This window comes from Squalius cephalus (genome assembly GCF_949319135.1).
Source record: "Squalius cephalus genome assembly, chromosome: 20".
In the NCBI taxonomy this organism is placed as follows: Eukaryota; Metazoa; Chordata; class Actinopteri; order Cypriniformes; family Leuciscidae; genus Squalius; species Squalius cephalus.
Genome location: NC_137141.1, coordinates 23,059,145 through 23,084,152, shown reverse-complemented (window position 1 = coordinate 23,084,152; position 25,008 = coordinate 23,059,145). Strand labels below are relative to the sequence as shown.

Genomic DNA, 25,008 nt, shown 5'->3' with positions numbered 1-25,008 from the left:
AGACAAACCTACTGTGAGGTTGTTAATATATGGTATATTGAAGCCATCAACATGCATCATTTCTGCCTTATTTAAAAAAAAAAAGAAATAATCATGTGATAAATTCCTGGTGATAAACTACATTACCCATGATGCCCAATCAAGACAAGCAAAAAGAACCGCCCACTCCCATATTTATATTTCTCCATCATTTTCAATTAGATTAATTACAGCTGTTAAGTACACAGTCGTGTACCTTCGTCTTTTTGTCTGATTTTCAAATACTTTTTTGCTTCAAATCAGTTTACAATGTTGAGATTCACCTCATAGCTGGTTGGTGTGGTTCACAGCTTATGACTCTTTAACAAAGACTTCTACACCATAACTAGACCCAATAATGAGAATTTTACAAGCAGCATATATTTATCACTAATATCTCACTAAATGTTTTACCAGTGCCCAATTTTGTTTTACAGCTATTTACGACTAACTCGAGAGAGAAAAACTAAAAAACTAAAAACGTCTCCAGAAGTGAAATGGCCGATTTCAATTCACAATACTTCCAGGGAGTCCTACGGCATCGATCATCTGACATTAAGATGAATGGGAATGTTACCAGATAGATTTCTTCAGGTAATATAGACCTTCTTGCTCCCCTCCAGGTCTGGGGCACATGGGGTGGCAGCTTCCTCCAGTGGCTCTGCGTCCCAGGGCCGCATTGTGCATGCAAACCGCCGGAGGAGAGATGCACTTAGCACTTAACGGCAGCGGTGACGAGGCACCATTACCTTCAGGTGTACCTCATCCCGCACTGCCCACCCTATTCATCTCTTGTGCCTCTGCTCCGGTCAGGAACCTGGCTGCAGGGCAGCGAACAAAATGGACAGCGCGGCTCTGATGTGAGGAAAAGAACGTCACAGGACCACTAAAGAATGCAAACTCCTTACAGAAAGTGTGTAGAATGCAAAATGAAGGCTTACCTCAAAACTATGACACCACAGCGCCAGGAGGATTTTTTTAGCAAACATTTAGATTTTACGACTCTTCCTAGCTTTCTGAGGTCTGACAGTGCTCCTCAGGGAATCACTCAGCTCTTCTGCAGTCGTGCAGATTCAGTGATTTCCCTCGTGGCCGTCTCTTCCCCTGCACTAACTCAGTGAGACTGTTCTTCCTCTCCACTGAAAATGCAGCACTGAGACCAAGATGAGAGGCGTAGAGTGCTGCCTATCTAAAACAGCACACAGGCTATGGGACTGATAAGCCCTCTGCAAGATATGGCGAGGAGTGGGGCGTTGAGAGAATTAAGACCACTTGAGTGAGGGTGAAATGGAGAGTACTGCAGCAAGTCCAGGAGCGTAACAGATGAATGATACATACAGGGAGTGCATGAAGTAGAAACACAGAATGTTGTTATCATCCTGTGATAATCAAAATGTTATATTATTCAGGATTATATTGCGTCCTCTTGAGCTAAGAAGCATAACATTGATTTAGGATGCACAGTAGCAACGAATATAGCAGAATTCCTACCTATTTTGTCACTAGCTCATATCTGAGAAACATATAGGGTAGAGGAGAGTAGAGGAGAATGGTATTCCTACAATTAAACATTTCAGGATGAGAAGAAAGCGACTGTAACATAGGACGGTAGGAAATATGACTTAAAAATTCTGCCCCACATAAGTGGTAAGCTGCGTCATGACAAAGAGTAAGTTGAATCATTGCGGAATACTTGAATAATTTACATCTCAAATCAAAATATGAATATAAATGAGAAAAAGCAGTTTTCTAAAACACAATCCGATTTCCAAGTCCTATTTTCCTGCAAATTATTCACATTTTCAGAATATTTTGGTAATAGCATTTGTAATATTATTTCCTGCATATGGATACAAAGCTTCACACTTTACCCCTAAGATACCATTTTGGAATTTCTTCATATATAATTAAACTAAATTGAATTAATCTAAACTAATTTAAACAATTTTATACACATGCAATTCATTAACTTGTGTTAGAAAAATATATTTTGACAACATATATTATCTTTGTACTTTGCATCTTCGACATGCAAAAAAAATTCTTAAAATTTCTCATGTGCATCTCTGGCAGGATGTTGTATGTGATGGACTTGCATGTGAAAAACGGTGCACAGTTTTCTATATTTAGGAGGCGGCACATCTTACCCCGCTCACTTCATTTTGTGCCAGTCATCACACTATAATAAATATACTAGTTCACTGAGTATCAAATTCTACTATATTGTATTTTTCAACACCACAGAATGTTTTGTAACTCAAATTTAGTTTCCATTTCCAACCATTTTCATCTATGTAGCACACTTTATGAAGCTATTTTTTCTTATTTAGATTTATGAGGTACCCTTTTAATTCCACTTCCTTGACTCTATTTTAATTCAGAATAAGATAGAATACTTGCAATTTGATTCCAAACGTGAAGATTTATAATCGGTGCATCCGAAATCACATACTGTCTGAGTAGGTACTACATCTGAATTTGAACTTACATCATGACTGCTACAAAAGTACATTCTATATGGTATGAATGTGGGCAGTATGAATGAAATTCAAATGTACCACATCCACCATGTTGTTACTGTCACATGACGTGACCTGTCAGCGTCAGTTGCGTCGCTTCACTTTCATTCATAAATCATCTCATGGCCTCATGGGATAGTAAAGTCCATCACATGTACACTGTCACCTGATGGAGTTTTGGTTCCTTGCCACAGTCGCCTTTGGCTTTTGGCTTGCTTAGTTGGGGACACTTAATATTCAACAGTATTATTGATCTGCCTGCTTTGACACCATTATATGATTATACCATAATATGACGATGACATCACTGTTTCTCCAGAACGGCCTAATATATAAATTAAACTTCAGAATCTCTGCTGAAGTAGTAGGTCACCTGGGTACTTTTCATTTACTTTATGTATTCAGACATACTACTCTGTTGGCGTACTGTTTTCTCGCATACTAGTTGGGAAGTATTCGGTTTCGGACACAGCGAATGAAATTTTCAAATTCTAATCTTGTGCAAATATCCCATCTCACCCACTAGAAGTCCTGCGATGATCATGCTGATGATGGAAAAACAACAAAGGTCAGTAAACACAGAGAGCCTCACCTGTGGCCGTGGATGCCCAGACACCAGACAGGTCAACTCCAAAGTCTCCCCCTCCCGGATGGTGTACACCCTCTCTGTGTAGCGTTCCTCCTCAATGTTGCATGCGTGACCGGAGTGGATGATCCGAACGTTTGGGGGAGCTGCATTAGGGAAGAAATGAAAAAGTGATATAGTTCAGTTTGCCGGATCATTTGAGGTTGCATCATCAACCAGCCACACTGCAGAAATCTGTCATGGAGGGAAATAAAATCCCTGCCACATGAGACTGATGCTTTCAGCCAAATCAAATTCAAGGTGAGGCACTGCAATCATTCACCTCACTGTAATTTGCACTACACCAGTTGCTCTGTATGTAGAAAAATATTGGACTTGCATTTTCAAGCAATTTCACAGACAAAAATACCCTCATCTAAGCATTACCTTATAGTACATCTCGAAGATGCGTAGGCGACTGATGAAGAAAAGTGCCTGTATTATTGATTTCCCCTCTAAGCAGGAGAACGGAGCTCGCTGCACTGCAGTGTGGTTGCTTGATGATGTTTCCTCCACTAATATCCACTTACCAATCACTTCAAGGTTGCTATTTTTTTAACACAAACTCACATATTCTAATTGATGCCAATTCAGGTCTTCCATTGTTAACTGCATTATTGTAAAGATTCATTACAGTGATATAGGAAAAAGTACCACAGTATCTCTAAGCTTAAAATAATAATTGAAAGCCACTTCAATTCTTATAAAAATGCATTTTTAAACGAGTAAGCAAGCATCAGTTTTACGGAGTAACAAAATGAAAAGTACCAACGCAAGTAACGTAGTGAAGGAAAGGGGGCAACAAAGACAATCTCAATCACAACAAGGAGATAAAGGGGCGGGAAACATGTAAAAAGACTGACGACCATAAATAATAAAAATGACACAAGGACGTTATTGAAACTCTAACTTTACTTAGCTGATTATTGTTGATTTGTTTGTTTGTCATAAATTTAGTAAGCGACTTTTAATGATTTAAATGAATTAAACGATTTAATGAAATTATAAATTAAATGTATGTTAATGTTTTAAGAACATATAGCCTCAATGTAGTTAGCTACTTTTTGTTACTAGCTTATATGGATCGATACAGTTTCAAAGAAGTTCCCCAACACTGGTGAGCACTGTTATTATGACTCTATGGTTTTGTTATATTTCTGTTGTTTTGGGAGTGTCTGAGTGTGTCTGTCAAGGAACGTCTTCTGATTTGTTCCTGCGGGCCTGATTGGTGCACAGTACTTTAAAAAGCACACCATCACACACTCGACACACTCTGGAGTCATCTTGTGTTCAGAGCAGGGAGAGTTTGATTGCATAGAGCAGAGTTTGTGTCGAGATTTTAAAATAAGTTTAAGTTTAAAATGTTTTGTTTGTTATTTTGGCCCAGTCAGCTCCTGAATCTAGAGTCCCAATTTAAGACAATAAATTCATCATTGTTGGTCCAAACTCACTGCATTCCAGAGTCTTTCATGTTGCACCCTTTTTTTCCCTTGACGGGGCGTAACAAGCACACAGAAGTTATCAGGACTGACACCACCTGGAATGAAGACATCTCAGAGATCTAATAGTGCTCACCAGGCTACTGCAAAGAGTTTAGGAAATGACAGGAAACTGTGCCAGAATGCATTGTGTTGCAAGGTCTCCTTCTGGATGCCAGATGAAACAAAAGGGGGGAGAAAAAAAAAACACATACAAAAAAGCATTCTCTTCCAGTGTGCCAGCTGCCTGCTCTGCATCGTCCTAGTTTTAGTCCTTACCATCTATTTTTAGAAAGTCAGTGTCTATCTCACAACCCACCATATGACTGTGCTAATGTCCTTCCATATGACGTCAAGAATTCAGGAAGCAGACATCACTGAACAGGCCTCAAAGGGACTCGCAGAAGGTGGTCTTTGGATTATTATTGATTAAAGAGGCAGCATCGAGTGCTTTCTGACGTCTGCACTACGACATCTGGATGCTCCCTGCAGACTGGAGACCGCTCATATATGCAGAGGTGGATTATCTTATCTATATGAGTTACGCGATAACGTCATGAGGGAATTATTTGACATAAGCATTACAAACAGATATTCATCTCAGGCATCTCAACATGCCAGGGCATATCACTGTTTGCTAATCTTTCAAGTGTCAACACAAATGCAGTCATATTTTCACACCAGACCAATGTCCTAACCATAGACTGTAAAAAATAGGTCCTAACATGTGTTTAGTACACCCTACTTGAGTCATCTTAGAAATTATTTTTTAACATAGATTGCACTGTGCTATTTCCAGCTAAATGAATAAAAATAAGTATGTCAACATATTCTAGACTTGTGATGGTCTGGAATATTTCAAACCAAAATGGCCACTTGGTTACTAGTTACTGTACAGTAACTATACCCTCATGTAATGATTCGATGCATAACACGATACTAAACTCACCATATAATATTATTGCGATACTCCAAGACATACGGTAAAAGGTTAACAAATTTTTTTACTGTTGATTAAAATGCTAAATTTGTTATTACATTGGGGGTGGAAATGAATAGGCTTGGACTTGATGCTAGTAAACCAATGCACAGGACAATAGTGACACTAGAATACAAATATTCATGATTCTGAAAATACAGAATTATTTTAGACCAATATGCTTGCTCTCTGTCACTGACTATATATATTTAAAATAATGTAGGCCACTTTTTACTGGTAACATAAGACATTTGGCATTATCAGGACCCATAAATATTCCCCCATTGCATTATAATACATTTTATTCAACGTTATATAGTTTAATGTAGTACGGACACTAAAACTCTTTAAACTTTTCATTTTGAGTGAACTATACACAATATAGTCAGTTTGTCACTATTCAAGATACATATTGTGGCACTTTTGTATTGCGATATATTGTGACACAATATATTTTTTACACCCCTAGTTACATCCTCAGATCTTAAGCATTCAAGAGTCGACAATATGACAACATTTCTATAAATAGAGGAAACATTAAATAAATATATTTTTTCTGTCTATTTTGGGACAGGGTGAATAGGTTTTTCTTTATGAATCCTGTCAAGCATGAAAAAACAACAAATTCTAAATGTTAGATAAGAGTAGAACTTGGCAAGTTGGCTCCTCTGAAGACCTAAATTATGTCACTTCCTCCCTCCATATCTCATAAGTGTTGTGGAAGAGGGAAGTCAAAACTCACATACACGTATTAAATTATTTAATTAACCATATCAATTTAATAAACTATTTAATTAGCGTCAAAAATCATTTCAATGATCAATGATCATTTCAGCTCTATACAGTCTGTGAAGTCTGTCCAGGACCATGGTGCTACATAAGACAAACACTGGACGCAGGACTACTAAACTAAACTGTAGGCTATATAATTAAATTATATTAAATAGACTAAACAAAAGAGTTAAATAAGAGCTAAAAAAGGAACTAATAATAAGAACTAAAATATGAATTGAACATTTATACGCACACAAAGTGTGTGCATACCTGAGTAGACAGTGCAAACAGCATGAGACAGTACAAATTTGGCATAGAACAGGGCATGGTAATAAATAGACAAAACAGTTGTAGGGAGTTTTTGATTGTGCAAATGTACAAAGTTTATGTTCAAAGATTGATCAAGTTCATGTGAATGTATGTGTGTGAGTGTAGTTGTCAGGTCAGTCACATGGAGTTGAGGAGTCTGATGGCTTGGGGGAAGAAACTGTCACACAATCTGACCATGAGTGCCTGAATCTTTCTGTACCTAGGTTTTATATAAATATAAGTGATCTAGTATGAATGAATGGAATAGATATACAGCACAGTATACAGTATTTTATCATTTATCATTTAATTGTGTTAATACAATTAAAATATATTTTAAATGTCTATGACTCTGAAATGCATTAATGAATATAACGTAAATTATATAATAAAATATAAAAATACTGTAATTAATTGAATTAATATAATATAAAAATTTATAGAAATATTTCTGCTTCTTCAAATCTGTCATGGAATGAATCCCCTAACAGAATATTTTAGCCCAACCCTCATGACATTTTAGTCATTAATCAATTAGCATTTCTTAATTCTGTCCAATGGATTTCCTCTGCTGGAACTGAAAAGCCCCGTAGATCAGATCATGTTTCCATAGCATCCATATGCACAACAAATCAACACTCCAATCTCTTGTCATCACATTACATGTCAGGTATAGCACCGTCTAGAGAATGTGAGTACATATTCTATGAAATAAATAAGGCTGAACTCTCAGTTTAATTTCCTGGAGTGTTATTAGTATCTCCGAAAGCAGCCGATGGGCCGCATGTTGGAGTTTCCTGCCCAGATCAATCAAACCGGCGGCTGTGTGATTGCCTCATCCACTCTGGAGGGTGATTCAAGTTTGGCTCTGTATCGCAGTCAAACCTGCGTGGGAAATTGAAGCGCTTTTGGATGTCCTTCCAATCAAACAAGCTTTGATTTCAATGGTAATATCTGCCTGCTTCCCCACCCAAAATTGTTCATGTGCCTGCAGTCCCATTGAGAGGAACAAGGATTTATGATGACTGTCTGATACAATTAAGAAAAGCTTTAGTTTAAAAGTGATCGATTCATGTTAATTTCTAATTCATCCAGAAAACCAGTGAGTACAACAAGGACAAGTCACTTATATAATACATAAAATGGGTATCAATAAACTGAATCGGTGGAGTCTCCAATAAATAACAGTTAACATGGATACACATAGGAGGTTTCAGTGGACTGGGTGGGCAATATACACAAAATATTCATGATATAGCCTATTTGCAATTATTTTTTGCATTATTAATGTGCTTTTTCTTTGGCCCTAAGTTTAATAAAGAGTGTTTCATCAGAATAATCACTAATTTACTTTAAAGGTTGTTTGCTTGAAATGATTAGGGGAAAAAAATCAATCCCTTCCAGAGCAAACTGAATAAAAAACATATTGAGAGCTATATCAAATATTGTAGAAAGGCTAAAAAAAAGATGTCAAGACCAGCCCTGCTGTGTAGTATGATGAAAATTGCTAGTTACATTTGCGTTCTGATCACGTTACAAAAGTGAACATCTCACATGGTATTACAGAACACATTCAAATTTAGAGTCATAGTTATGGGAATAAACACTCTAATGAACACTGATGGAAAGCCATTCTCAGTTGCCGCTACCAACAATAATGGAAACAGACATAAAAGCATAAAGCTGTCGGAGAGACTTTTTTATTCCTGTGCAGCAGACACATTTGTTAATAATTTGAGAAGTCTGGCATTGGATTCTGGATGAAAAAGAACACAAAACGCTACACGGATACAATGAACATAAAGGACATATTTTCATCTTTCAGGTAAAGTAACTATTCTGTCAAATTATTACATTCACATAAGTTTTTTTTTTAAAAGAAAGTAATGTATGTTAAAATAAATAGATTTTTAGCTTAGCTTAACAGCACATATTCTCAATGTTTGTTTAACAAATAAAATTAATTCTCAGTCATTAAAAAAGAAATGTATTTAATAAAGACCAATTAACCAGAAAGTACTTAGTAGCAGTCTATTAAACCTTTAACAAATTAATGTATTTAACAAATTAATGTTTTTTTTTAGAGTAAATATATTATAAATGTAATATGTATTATGATGGATGGATTGATAGTCAAGAATTAATATAATATAATATAATATAATATAATATAATATAATATAATATAATATAATATAATATAATATAATATAATATAATATAATATAATAGCATTGGCATTTGCAAAACTGTATGTGTTGACCGCTAATGCTCATGTAAAAAAAAAAAAAAGTGTTTAAATGTCAAAAATGTCAGTGGGGTGCAGCAACAGAGCATAACCCCTCTGTTTGCAAACATTAATCCTTTTTTACAGAACAGATTCCTTTTGCTCAATCACTCTAATCAGACACAGGCAGAGGAGGATAATAGCCCTATTGGGTGGAGCGAGCTATTGGGCGGAGTGAGCTTATCACTTTGATACACATGCTATGACAACTGCGGTTGCCCGAGCCCCTTTGCTGTCCAGCTGTGAGGATTAACCCCCAGCCAACCTGGCAACCCACTTGTTCATACAATGCATAGCATTCTACAGCCTGAGGGGATGTGAGACACACGGAAGAGGACAAACCCGCTGTGCATTTGTCAATATAAAGTGCATACAGTGTATAACCTGAGTTAACTCCTCTACAGCAGGGTTGCATTGAAGAAAATTAGCGTCCAGGTCTTGGGTGTGTCGTTTGATGATGCGTTCATTTTGATGACTAATAATGGAAGAGAGGGGCAGCACTGGATGGCAAACCCGGCGGGCCGAGGGCTGATGGAATTTCCTTCCTCCTTCATTTGCAGAGGAGCTCGATTGAATAAGCACTGCAAAACGAGTCATTACTTTTCATTAGCCTGGCACTAATTCTGTAAAGGCCCATATACACATTCACATCTGAATTGACAGTGCTATTTCAAATATCCGATTATTTCTAATGGTTAATATTAATCATGCTGGGAACATGGCTAATTGTGGAGGAGCTCAGAGGCACCACCCAAGGCCTTGAAGCTCAATTGACAATGAGTGCACAAAGTGTCTTCTATCATTATAAAGGGCTGCATTTTGAGTACTTATATTTCCAAGAGGAGGAACAAAAACAACCGATATAACTTCTAGCCAAGGATGAATCGTGACAAAGGAAAATGTTTTCGTGCTATCCGTACGCCAGTGTTTCTTCAACTTTATGAAACGCAAGTACACAAGTAAATTCCTACCGACAGCACAGCTGCAGTCTTCTGTTCAGTTCAACTCACACTGAACTCAACACATGCTTGGTAATTCACTTCAAAACTCATGATGGCTAAAACAATTATGAGCATGTCTTGTCTGAATGCAATGTGTCAAAATGCAGACACTTTCAAAAGAGTGGATTAATTCATTTTATTATCAAATGTTGATAAATCATCACAAACCACGCAAAGTTAAGCTATTTAACAATTTTTTTCTAAATTATATACAACATCTAGCACTGGTATGTAAGAATTGACTGAGTGTCAAATAACATTAATCACTTTTTAAAATTCAAGTATACGATTTAAAGATTAGTTACAACATATTGTATTATCAATCATTTTAATATGCTGATCAGGGCTGTGTTTAAGTCCAATTTTGTATGCCCTTCCCTAACTTCACTCCATCTCATTCACTCGGCTGTACGCCATTGCTTACGTTGCACGAGTGCCCACTACTGGCAGAACCCTTAAAATGTGTTAAAATGGAACGCACTAAGTCCTTGATCCCTTGGAATATATGCAATGGAGATGATTTATTATTTACATTTTTTTCCCCCTCATGAATTTGTTATACACACCATTCTATAGGCTGGTATGTATGTTTGGGCTGTTAAAAAAATCAATATAAACAAATATTAAATATAAATATATTAATATATACAGAACTGAAGTGTACATGTTGAGTATACTCGCTTCCTCGTTCAAAATCGAGGGATCAAGGGTCTGTCCAAATATACTTCCCTCCTCCACTTGACAAAATTGAACACACTTCAAAATGGCGGTGGGGGTTCCCCCGAGGGTATGTATATGTATGTATAAAAGATTTAAAAGCAGCCATGGTGCTTTGTGGAAACCATGATACATTTTTTTCAGAATTCTTTGATGAATATAACAGTATTTATTTAAAAAAGAAATCTTTTGTAACACTATGAAAGTCTTTACTGTCACTTTTGATCAATTTAATGCGTCGTTGCTGAATCAAACTATTCATTTTCTACAAAAAACAAAACTTACTAACCCCAAACTTTTAAACGGTAGTGTATATCAAAACAGGATTAATTATTTAACAGAATGAATTAATTAACAGAATTAATTTGAATTATTCAGGTTTCTATAATTTCAATTTTTTTTTCCCTATTTTATGAGGCATGAGACTTACAGAACATTTCACAGGCTCTCACATATTTTAGCGGGTCACTGTTGTTGCCACATTATCATTGCCGAGATATTTTCTTTAATAAGAGGGATTTTGACACTATAACATGCACAGTTAAACAAAGATGATGTCAATAATACAAAATGCCTAGCTATGCTTTTTAGAAGAACAGCTTTGTCCTTTTTTTGTGCTCATTTACCACCGCATCAGCTCTGAGTCAACTGCTAGGATCATAATAGGTCACTCTTTCTATTCCGCAAGCATCCGAGCTGATACGAGTATGCTTTTTTTTTTTTTTAAACCTTACTAGTCACCTTTGACCTTTTGATCCATAAGGCCTCATTAATCATAGTGAATCTGATTAAAATAAACTCCACCATCCTGGTCATATGCTTTAACTTAATTTCAACTTTATTTGAAAAGTTTTTTTTAGCATGAGGGCCAGCTTTGCTGAGTCTGAGGACAAGCTCAGTTGACGTCGGTCTGCTTTGTGGCTTTCAGCTGACAAGTCTGGTTTGTTTGGCTTTTGAAATAGTAATGAATTATATCTAGATTCACGTCAGCGTAGTGGGTGACCTTTCAGGCTAGAATCGGCAAACTGTGCATGCAGCTTCTGCATATTCTAACAAGTATTGCTCACACATTTTTGATTTTTCGCATTCTTTGATCTATTGGTCTGGAACGAAAAAGATGTCTTAATGATAAATGAGATTTTACATTTTCTGTTTAAAGCTGTCAAACTTGTGACGTAGCCCCAGGCTACCTGTGCTGAAGTATGTTCTCATCTTTCTGTCCTTTCTTAAGAACAGAACAGTTTTTTTTCTCATCTACTACATTATACAAAGACATGCATTTGGTTTCATCTTCATATTATGAAGTAGATGAGACTAAACGTCTACAACACAACAAAATGCCAAGACGACTACAGATATGTATCCCTATATCGTAGCTCTTTCATCATTCTTTTTTAAGTTGTACATTAATTCAAAGTGATTAAAGCCGACCTCAAATGGATGCTCATTTCGTTTAAAGTCTATCTCACAGCAATGATTCTGATGCAAAGCTTGTTGTTGTGATTCTAATTACATCACCAGTGTACTTGCCAACGATAAAACCTTTTGGGACATACATTCTATTTCAAATTTGTTTTCATCATCTCATAGTGAACCAGCCATCAGTTCAGGCAGTCTTATTCTAGTCTAAATTCATACTATATTATTAGCCATACTAAAATAATTTCTCTGTGTAATTAGGACAGGCAATATTGCTGGCCTGCTTTTAAGGTGAACATGACAATGCACCCAAATATCCAAAGTAAAAAGAGTGTGTGAAGGAGACACAAACCATGACTCATCGACATTTTATGAAAACCAGTGCCATTTCCAGTTTGAGATGAAGTACATTTTTGTAGGATTTTAAACATTTCATTACATTTCACATAAATTGTTTAAAAAAAAATTGTTTTAAACTCACTCGAAGACGTCACTTGTTTCATTACTGAATGAATCAGCATCTTGAACAAATCTCTTGAATGAATGATTCAATGACAAATACATGTTTAACAGTCACTTGCTGCCACCTAATGGTGTAATGATTTAATTGATACATTATTTATTTGAAGCGTCAAGTTACATTCAAACAGTGATTTACTCTATTTTGACCGCTACTGCAGACATCAGCGTTTATTTCCCAACTATAAACCTTTATCTCAGCACTTCTGTGATAATTTGATTTATTGTAACAGAAATAATGGTACTGTGTGGTTGAAAAAACTCATTTTCATTTATATACATGACTGTGTTCTCTGGATCAACACAAACGCAGATCTGAGTGTTCTCTATCATCGTATTTATCAAAGGTTTAATAGACACCTGAATCGTTGTCGTTTAGGAATAAGATTGTGTGGGTGTTTGAATCGAGCTTGCAATCTTTTAATGATTAATCTTGCAGCTCTAATATATATAATGTATGCAGGTATAAATATATATCAAGTTAAAAAGTTATTGATTTTTTTTATGTTTTTTGTAAAATGTCTCAACACAATTGGCACCAGTTTTGAAGAGCAACTCAAAACAATCTGTGACCGTCACAATACAACTCAAATCAGATTAACATTATTTGTTTGTGCACACACTGAAGTGTGGGGTCGATGTGAGATATACTGTATATAAAAGCAAAATTATCTCTGATCAGCTCTGCATGTCTCTCTCAGTCAAAGCTAGTTTTGCAGAGCGCAGTGCATATCTGCGAGATCCATATTTCAATCACGTCTCAGGTTCCACGCCTCCAATCTGAACGTTCCACTTTACCAATATAGTACTTCTGGGCAATAACAAGTACGCCTCCAAATGCTAAACAACCGGCACAATTTCCTCCTGCTGCACTGAGACAAATGCATTGATTTATCATCACCACTATCAAAGCTACCTCAAAACACAGGGAGTCTGGGCCTGTTTGAACACAACACCTGATCATGAGGGGGACAGTAATGAAATTTGGAAAAGCTGCTTACGGCTTACGGAGAAGCTAATCCGTTGATGCAGCATGCTGTCCACATGAAAAGTGATGATTAGATTATGGTTTGCATTCAATGCTGTAGAGAGCAAATATGGTGCAAAAATATGTCATCCAAGAAATAATGGCTTGATGTAATTATATTGCTTCATATATGCATAAACCCCAACCTTCCACTTCTGGTGGGACGCCATATGCTCTTGTCACAGCAATTGCTATTGTTGTCATTGCTGTTTGTGGTATCAGCATTATTTGGCATTGTTGATGTGCAGAAAAAGTGAAACTAAAACTCAAATATAAAAAAGGAAAAATGCATAATAAATATTTTAAAATACATTAGTATATAACTAATAATATAATATAATATAATATAATATAATATAATATAATATAATATAATATAATATAATATAATATCTGCTGGAGTTAGTTTGCTGGTTAACTGATTGAAGCTAAACATAAGCACATAAGTATATATAATTAGCTTAACATTTACAGCATTGATCAGAGACTCCAGCAGATATCCTCATATAACCTATAAATGTTACATAAAATGTTTGTGATCTACAATTTGTTGACATATTACAAGCTGAAATCGATGTTGGAATAAAACCATAGCGGTTTACACACTTGAACGGATTTTGTTAAACTTTGTAGGGCACTTTGAAAGTCTGCCTAAGGGGTAAAAATGGTTTATTGGTGGGAATATGATTCAGTAGAGACAGATAATATGCATGTCCTTGAAATCTGACTTCATTGCACTTTGCCTGATGTCAGTCCTGCCCAAACACCTGGCTCTGGATCCTCCAAGCAGTCTTAAATCGGACTTAAAAGCTCTGGCTGCACAGGCAGATGGTGTGGGTGGTCCACTGAGGGCTATAGACTCAGATAAGCCCAGGGTGAATTTATTTCCCTGGCCAAATTTTTTATTTTTTTTGCTTTTTCTTTCTTTACTCTCTCTCTATCTCACACACACACACACACACACACACACACACACACACACACACACACACACACACACACACACACACACACACACACTGTAAAATACTGTATGTTGTCAGGTAACCTAAAAAACTGCACTTTATGTGGAAACATCTAAATTAAGTTTATTCAAGTCAAAATTGAATTTAATGGGACAGAATCATCAACCTAAACCCATTAGTTTATACGCAAGCATTTTTCAATGTTCAGATCAGGAAGGAATAAATCCTTAATATAACAATTTTCCATTTCTTGAAGAGACAACCATCATGAAATTGCAAATTGTCAGAGCTCCAACTTCAAGGTCCTTTTTTTACTGTGACACAAGGCCGTTCAAGTCATTTATTCATTAAGTGTGACAGTGGGTATTCTTTAAGGATGCTATGATTTTAGCTATAAACCTATTATGGTTTGACATTGAATGATATAGTAAGACAGTGTTTTGCATGACCTTCATTTATGCTTTGTATTAAAAGATAACTTTTTAAATACTTCCACTTAGAACAAAAGCACTGTCCTTTACAATGCATTTCTGAATATTTAAAAATTAAAGCTTAGAACTGGCTATTTTTTAATAGTACAGTACTTGATGTAGTTTTTAATTTTGTTACTGTCAAACTTATTATTGTTGATGTGTTTGTATTTGTTTTTAACAACAGTAAAAGGTGAAAATATCACCTTTACCAATTTGTCACAACGTTACCATAAATCTTAATTAGCATCTGTTTGAGCACAAGCATAAGGACACCGTTTGATTAATATCCTATAATATTCCTGTAGTCAAGATAAATTGTGCTGTTGCAAGATGCTCATCAGTCCCTTGCAGATCTGTGAAAAGACCCTGTCATCTACAAACGCACACCACCCAATAGAATTTAAATGTAATTAAATCCAATCTACAAACTGCAGTCCAATTCAAACATAAATAGTCAAATGCAGACAACTCTCTAAGCTCACTTTCATGAAATTGAGCATTTAAGATGCTGCTCACAGACTTTGTCAGACTCATAATCTTTCGTCTTTTGTCGAATGCCTCAGTTTTTCTGAACACATTCGATTTGATTCAAGCAGACATGCCGAGAATTAAGAGTCTTAGACATGCAAAACTATATTAATATTGAAAATCAAATAAAAATCAAATAAAATGTGTCTTCCACTGAAAGTGACAGTGGACAGCAGCAGTCCATCTTGCAGCCTCTGCCTTTAACTATGATCAGCTCCAGTGGTCCTGGCTTACAAAGATCATCAGTCTCCTGAGATCTCTCATATTGCAGGAAGATGGCAGCGCATACAGAAGCCATCTGCCCCGAAATCCAGATGATGCACAGTAAGTAGAGATGACAATGTCATTCTTGCACAATTGCCATTTTTATGCCTTTCATTACTTTGCACATTTTGCATGTAAATCTTAAGTTAGACACACAACGCTCCATAAGCTGCCAGTGCTGTGCAATTACGACTGTGTGTGTGTGTGTGTGTGTGTGTGTGTGTGTGTGTGTGTGTGTTTGTGTGAGTGTGTAACACAGTCTTAAGCCAGCAAATCACACATGGCACGGCGGTTACATAACAAACCCAGACTATTTTAAGCACTTCAAATAATAGAGGAAAGGTAATTCTGTGGTCTTCATTTTTCTATGTGAATGAGCACATAAAGGGGATGCTTAAAGAGTGCTGTAATCTTGTTTTGATATGACATACAGAACATATAGAAAAACCAAAACCTTAAAAAAAAAATTACAAAAAATAGTAGTAAACGTTTTGCAAAGAAAAAAACATCAGCTCTCCTTGCAAACAAAAGAAGATGATGTAAATAGTTAAACAGTCTCATTTGAGCACCATAATGCATTTTTCAGCTATTTCTAGAGTTAATAATGTGACTGTGTTAAATGTTGGAACCAAAAAAAAAAAAAATGAAATCAACATACAAAAAATGCAAAACATAACCCCCCCCCAAAAAAACCCCTGATATTCTCAATCCATAAAAGCACTAGGATCATCTTCACACTCGCAAACATATATACAGAAGGCATTTTCTGATAATTCTTAAAAAAAAAAAAAAAAATCTCTAAACACTTGAAAGCACACCGCAAAATTACACCATTCATCTTCCGTGGCAAAAAGGCCACTGGAGGAGAGGAAATGAGGAGAAATGCAAACATGAGAATAAACCCGTCAGGTGGAAAACATACTTTGGTTCTGTTATTAATTAAAAGCTTCATGTGCATTTCTTAGGCGCCCACCCCATTTATCTCACTCCAATTTAAAACATGAACATGCATTCATGAATCTGTTTGAAAGTTTAAATGGTGCGTGGCCTTCCACAAGCCAATGGCACAAGTTTGCAGTGTTGACAGCTTCTTAAACGGTTTCAAAAAGTGATCTAATTCCAGACAAGAGGTACACACACACAAATATATTTGAATATGTGGTTTACGGTGACTCTCCATAGGCGTAATAGATTTTATAGGGTACAAATTGTATATCCTAACCCTTACACTAACCCTACCCCTAAACCTACCCATCACAGAAAACGTTTGGCATTTAAAAAAACAAAAAAAAAAAACACTGTTTGGTATGTTTTTAATCCATTTGGTTTACGAGGACAAAGGAAGTTTATAAAAGTTTTTTATTACATTTTTTAACCCCCAAAATGTTTTTCAAAAATGTAAGCTAAAAATATTATTTACTATTCTCTCTCTCTCTTATGCTCATCAGGACTGAATGTATTTGATTAAAAACAATAAAAACAGTAATATTGTGAAATATTTATGTTATCTATCTTAATATATTTTAAAATGCCAATTTTTTCCTGTGGTGATAGCAAAGCTGAATTTTCAGCAGCCATTGCTTCAGTCTTCAGTGTCACATGATCCTTCAGAGCTCATTCTATGTTGCTTTGGTGCTCAAGAAACATCGTATTATCAATTTTGAAAACAGTGTTGTTCTGCTTAATATTTGTGAAAATTGTGATACAATTTTTTCAGGATTCTTTGATGAATGCAAAGTTCACATGAACAGTGTTTATTTGAAATTATAATCTTTTGTAACATTATAAATGTTTTTACTGTCACTTTTGAATTTAATGCCTCCTGCCACTTGTCAATTTTGAATAAAGGATCAATTTCTTAAACAAAATCTTACTGACCAATTTATATTTATGACCCTAAACCTGTAAATATAAAAACTAAACAAAACACAAAGCAATTTTATATTTTCTTTAAGACATTATTTTGTATGCTGTCTTCATTGTTAATATACCCCCAAATTATATATAATTATAAACTACATGTGGGGACCTTTGATTCTATACTATATCTTTATGTAATTCATTATTATGATTTTTATTTTATTTTATTTTTTTATGAAAACTTACAAATTATCACCTTGGAACAAAGTCAAATCTCTTACAGTCAAATCCTATGGAATTCTGCCAACACACGGTATGAAACCAAACCGGCATTTGGTCAGTGATTATTTACACATGAGCCCACTATGTTTGAACAGGTAATATTAGTCAGCTTAGCCATAGATAAGTCATGGATACATATTTATTCCTTTAAAACTATACTAGCTGTACTTTCAAGACCATATTTGTAAGGTGTAGTAGTTTTCAATTAACGTTGACCTGGAATAGGTCATGAGCTGCCAGAAGTAGCACACACGATTAAAGACTGAATCTGGTATTTACAGGACAGAGGGGTAAACCCTTGATTTTCTCCCTCCAAGGACATATAGTCGTTCTCTAGCAATTCAATTTACACAAATTGAAGTCATTCTCTTTTTTTATTTTTAAATTTGCCCTCCAGAGTAATGAAGCAGATAAAATGGAAAGGCAGAAAGCATGAGTCTGTAGATGGGGAATGCCATTACATTGTTGTCCGCTGCCATTCTGTCCTAGAACTGCACCTAAGTACTTTCATTAGAGCGATACTTAATGTAATAGTGCCATAAACTACTCAAAAGTTAAAAGTGTCAATTAGAGCACCTCTAGAACAGCTCCTCATGCCAAATTGGCCATGATGAGAGTAAGTGGAAGCCTCCAAAGAAAGTGTTTTATTCACAGTGGCGTCTCAAGTTACTCTATTCGCTGCAGTCACAGCATTTAGTGATGGGCCAAAGAAATGTACTGTTGCTTTCTTTTAAAGTGTCCCATTTGTCCACCCCCAAATTTCTTACTTAAAGGGGTGCTATAATGCCCCTTGTTACAATATGTAAAATGAGTCTCTGATGTCCCCAGAGTGTGTATGTGAAGTTTTAGCTCAAAATAACCCACAGATAATTTTTTTGCAGCATGTTAAAATTGTCCCTTTTTGTACGGTGGCCCAGTAGTGCACAACACAACGAAATTTAAAAAGCAAACATAAGTTCACAACACAACGAAATTAAGCCACAACACAATGAAATTAATCCACAACACAACGGAAATGAGCCACAACACAACGGAAAATGTACAACAAAAATGGAAATAAGTCACAACACAACGGAAAATGTACAACACCACAAAATAAAGCCGCAACACAACGGAAATGCTCCCGACCACTAGAGGGCTCTCGGAGCGCGATAAAGTTAGTTTTCCTTGCTATTGTTCTATAGAGTCGGCAGTCTTAATTTATCAACACCACGATTAGTTTTTACAGTATGCAACCATTGTATATCGACATAAAATATACTTCAAAATCACAGCTGCGTATTTATACTGGAGAATGCTTTGATGCACTACCACAGCGCATCCCTAAGGGAACGTCTGGCAATTCCACCAAGTGGTTAAACGTATAATTTATAATATAATTTGATAAATAAAAATAAAACTATTTGGTGAATTGCATAATTACAGGAAGGTAATGGCACAATTTCACCTGTAATAAGTCAGTCTGGTCACTAGGATCCTACCACAAACTTTGGGATATGAAAAAAAAAAAAAAAACCTTTAGGTGAATTACAGTAGGCCTAATGTTTTTCTAACAAACAAATTGTGTACTGTGCATATAGGGAGCTATTGGCACAATTTCACCTGTTGTAAGTCAGTCTGGTTAATAGGAACTAACCTTTGAAACATGATAAAAGAAAAAAAACTTTTATTATATTACAGAAATTTCCTAAAAAAATTATTGTTTACTGTAATGAAGGGAGGTATTGGAAAAAAATCAGCTGTAGTAAGTCAGTCTACTACCAATACAATCAAGCTTTGGATTTGGAACATGTCTGTTTTTGAATGTTAAAAGTAATTTTAATTAATACAAATTATATGTTTTAACAACTTGAAAGAATAGGCGGACATTCCCTCGCATTTCCGTTGTGTTTCGGCTTTATTTCGTTGTGTTGTGGCTTATTTCCATTGTGTTGTGGCTCATTTCCGTTGTGTTGTACATTTTCCGTTGTGTTGTGGCTCATTTCCGTTTTGTTGTGTTGTGAACTTATGTTTGCTTTTTAAATTTCGCTGTGTTGTGCACTACTGGGCCACCGTATTTTTGAGGGTCAGTAAAAACGTGTTGTTTCGTGTGTCCCTTTAAATGCAAATGAGCTGCTGCTCCCAGCACAGAGGGCGGAGCTTCAAGAGCTTGTGTGTGTGTGTGTGTGTGTGTGTGTGTGTGTGTTTGTGTGTGTGTGTGTGTGTGTGTGTGTGTGTGTGTGTGTGTGTGTGTGTGTGTGTGTGTGTGTGTGTGTGTGTGTGTTAGCAGCTCCAATTACCTCATGCAGACAAGCACTAAAATGTCAGAAACTGTTCTGCCTTTTATGTTTAAACTGGAGTCTGACAATCAATGATGGAGACTCAAGAAGAAGTGGCAACATGTAGAATGCAACAAGACATTTCTGAATGGTTAGTTGAAGAATTTATGTTGCTGATGTGGAGTTAACTATCTTCAATTTGCATATTCGGTCATGATAATCAATAAAATTGCTCTATGGGAACTGTTGTAAGATGCCTACAGAGTGACATGCTATTGCATTTGTGTTATGTACTGGTCTGGATTGCAAAAAATGTGAAAAGACGGATGCGACAGCTTGAGCAGTCTCACAGATGTGCTTTACTACAACAACTCTTCCTCTTCTCAACACTGTTTGCGTGTTCCCGGGGGCGGGGTTTATTGTAAAATATCTCCCTTTGCTTTGAACTTTGAGCTTTGTAACTTTGCAGATGTTGTTTATGCTCAAAAAACATTACACACTAACTGAAGTTAGAAAAGTGAAATCATAATCAACCACCCCTTTAAGTTAATTTTTCATCTCTGTTTTTTGTATTTATTTAAAATTAGACAATTATGATATTATTTTAATCTTATATCTGTTATTTAACAGTTGAGATAGTTCATAATGCTGATCTAACCAGCAGAAGACACTAGTCGGGTTTAAATCCCAGTTGTTGTAACACTGCGTTACAATGTGCCCCTAACTATGCTATTCTGATATGAATTCTATTGAGAAACCATGAGAAAAAAGGTGAATAAAGACTGAGTCAATGTTCAGAAATGATTCATTATTATCATGTTTTAAACTATGCTGTATAGCTGTGTTTTGCTGTTTGTTGTCAAACTCAAAAATTACTTTATTTTTAATTATTAAAAAATGCCTTTGTTTTATATGAAAAAGGTTAATAATTGTATTTTATTGACAACATATTTCAGTTTATCTTGGATAATTTTTTGATTAGATCAGATAACGTTTGAAGCTATCATATCTGGTCATGTTACAATGTGCCCCTCACGTGTTACAACATGCTAAGTTGTCACATTTCACTTACACTATTTCGGGGTAAATCAAGAAAAAAGTATAAACTGTTTTAATGAAACAAAACCACATAATTGTACAAGAAATTAATGTGGGGATAAATAAATACTCTGAACCCTAAGTGAATTTACACAAACTGAGAAAGTCAAAAAGTGTTAGGTTGTGCCCCGCTCTCCCCTAGTTGTGAGTGATTTACTGAAAAGCAAGTGGGCACTAGTCATATTCGAATTACTGCTTAATGACATTTGCTTGCCCGATCGACTGCTGATACAGCATGTTGGCAGAGCATTTGATTTAGTTGTATACTGCACTCTAGATAGGAAGAGGTAAAGTTACAGTCAATCAAGCGTATGTTAGCAAAACAAGATGGAACCATATAGCTCAGACAACTTAATTTTTAATTGAATATCAGTTGCACCTGTCATTCATTTCATTGATTGGTTTGTTTGTGTATTTAAGCTCTGTGTTTCCTTCAGTTCATATTTTTTTTCTCGTCTAATATACACAGTTGTTCTGTTCCTGATTTCTAGTTGAGAGTGTTTTGTTTTGAGGTTTTGTTAAATAAAATCATAACTGCTGCGTATAGATCCATTTCTCATCTTTAGTTTTAACCAAAGCTGACAATAAGTGCCAATAATATAAATATAAAAAACAACTGTAATTCTATGGCCCTAGTCCTGAGACATAACACAGGTATGGCAGTAAAAAACAGAGGAGAACACGATGGGAAGGAAGAGAAAGAGAAAGAAAAGGAAAAGAACATTCTTTAGAGAGCAGGCCTTTAGGCGGTCTTCACTACCAATTTATTTGTCTAGTAATTATGCTGTGCTATCTGTTTTTGTTTTCTTGTTTATTTCTTTGGTTGTCAGGAGAACTCTTTGTCAGGCTATGTCAGTGTTATCCTAAAAAGGATTCACAGTGGGGGGAGAACTGGGAGGTAAATTGAAACAACACCATGAGAGTCTTGCATTAGAAAGCAGTAATTTCGGCATCTGTAAATGAAGTGTTTAAAGTGTAATTGTGTTTGGTTCACCAAAGTGTGCTCCTATTGCACAGCCTTTAGTTTTTTTGTATCGTGTTCAACCATCAAAAGCACATTTTGTATTTTCAAGAATCTCATTTAAAACTGGGAAGAACTTTAAAGCAATAACGTTACGTGCACACTCCTAATGTAAACCGGTTGGAACTGAGGGTCAACATAATTGTGCCCAGTTCATTAATTAAAATTTGCTTTAAATCGTATGCTATCTTCTCTGACCATCTGATCTCAACCCATTCAGGCTGTTCGTGAAACTAAGCAGAGAAAAGAGAACACAGCGGTGCTGAAAATGGCAAGGGCGACTCATTGAAATACAGCACTTTGCTCTCCTTTTCATATGCTAATTCCCTGCAAAGGGCAGAGATGATGAGGGCAGTGTTTAAGAATAATGATGGAGAACATTTGCCCTCTTTGGACCACAACCAATCTGACGCCCTTCTGCTATTTTCATCACATGTACATTGTCTTAAAATGTCATCTCCAGCACATTAACGACGCAGGGTAATTTGCTTTGCTTGGGAACTCATCACATGGTCACAGTGAGCAAAGGCAGACAATGAAAAAGTGAGCTTCACCTTTGAGAGTAGTTACTTTGGAGCAGAAGCAGGTCATGATTTTTTTTTTTTCATATTTCACTTTCTTTAGCTAAACCTGTTGAACTGTTTTGAAGAGTGCAAGTGCTTTACCATACCAGCAACATCTCCTGATGCTATGATGCTACAGTATGATGTTCTTAACATACAGAATCCACTCCATTCATGACTATATCAAAAACTTTTTTTATATTATGCTAATTCTATATTATACAGATACATCGTTAAAATATGGGTATTTTAGTTTCGGCCAAGTCTTACTCTTTCTAAATATATTTATTAATGTTTATTAATGTCTTTATTAAAAATAGTGATGCCCAAACCAAGAATATCTTCTAATACTTTATCTTTTTGCTTGAACATTTTTGAAATTCAGAAGAATTTAAGTGAACTGATTTATTTAAACATGTACATTTTGCATTTAAAAAAGTTTGTTGGAATTTCTCACCTTAAATGCAGGTCAAAAACTTTATTTCAGTTATTTATAAATAATAAGTACCCTTAATGTCCCTCCACTTAAAGTGTCTCGGGAACAGGACTAAGGACTTTCCATTTTTATTCTATTCTACTTGCATTTTGAATCTTGTTCATTCCTCATCAATATGTTCCAGGCATAGTTGCAATGTAAGGTGCTCCACAGAGCTCATCTTAATGCCTGATTGGCAATTTTTTTCCAGATAGGAGTGACACCTGTAATCTTTGTGAGCAGTGCTCTTAGCATAGACCAGGCATTTCCTTGAGACCTGACTTAAAGGGTTAGTTCACACAAAAATGAAAATTATTCACCCTCAAGCCATCCTAGGTGTATATGACTTTCTTCTTTCAGCTCACAATCGGAGTTATATTAAAAAAATATCCTGGATCTTCCAAGCTTTATAATGAACTTAGATTTTGAAGCCCCCCAAAAAACCCTGCATCCATCCATCATAAAAGTAATACACACGGCTCCAGGGGGGTAATAAATGCGTTTTTGTAAGAAAAATATCCTTATTTATAACTTTATTAACTATTATCACTGGCTTCCGGTAACGGCTGTACACAATTCTAGTTCCGACCGAAAAGTCAACTCTGACCTGACGTATGATGTACTGTAGGTTGAAGGAGTAGCTTAAAGGGATAGTTCACCCAAAAATGAAAATTCTGTCATCATTTACTCTCCCTCAAGTTGTTCCAAACCTGTATGATTTCCTTTCTTCTGCTAAACACAAAAGAAGATATTTTAAAGAAGGTTGGTAATTAAACAGTTGCTGGTCCCCATTGACATCCATAGTATTTTTTTTTTCTACTATGGAAGTCAATGGGGTCCATCAGTCGTTTGGTTACCGACTTTCTTCAAAATATCTTCTTTTGTGTTCAGCAGAAGAAAGAAAGTCATACAGGTTTGGAACAACTTGAGGGAGAGTAAATGATGACAGAATTTTCATTTTTGGGTGAACTATCCCTTTAAGCTTAGGTGAGAGTAGACGCATCTCGCCGTTCAAACAAATAAAGCGGGGCAACAAACTCAAGCTCCTCAGACATTTCTCTTTAAAAATGTGACTTCTAATTCAAGACAGGTGTTTTTTTTTGCTCTATCCTCTGCGCTTCTGCGTTCATCAATACATCATGCATCGGGTCAGAGTTCACTCTTCGGCCGGAACTGCCATTCGTCTTAAATGGAAACATGTTTAAATGGAAAACCCATCAATCTGTAATTTTTTAGATTCAATTAATGTAAATGTAAATGTTAAATACCAAAAAAAAAAAAAAAAGTAAAATATTTTGTTGGATAAATACATATAATGCCCAAAGTCCTCAATCAAGTTTGTTTTTTTGGTACTTTGTAGAAAATGTTCGGGCAACTCTGATTCCCAACCAGGGATACAAGCAAATTCCACAGGGAAACATTTAGGGTACGTTTACACGACAACTATGTACTAAAAACGTTTTTCATGTACAGACGACGTTGTCAAAGCGATCCCCACAGATCCGCGAAAACGATTAAAAACACTGTATTATGCTGCCAGGCCAGTAGT

At 35.8% G+C, this 25,008-nt stretch overlaps 1 protein-coding gene across 2 annotated transcripts in view; it reads right to left on the bottom strand.

The window, feature by feature from the left end:
• The window catches only part of mdga2a (MAM domain containing glycosylphosphatidylinositol anchor 2a), a 135,142-nt gene that overhangs the window by 96,132 nt on the left and 14,002 nt on the right, over positions 1–25,008 (bottom strand). For both annotated transcript variants that reach the window (XM_079853312.1, XM_079853313.1), the window contains exon 2: positions 3,130–3,269. In XM_079853312.1, the coding sequence (XP_079709438.1) occupies positions 3,130–3,269 (140 nt within the window). The remainder of the gene's footprint in view (positions 1–3,129; positions 3,270–25,008) is intronic.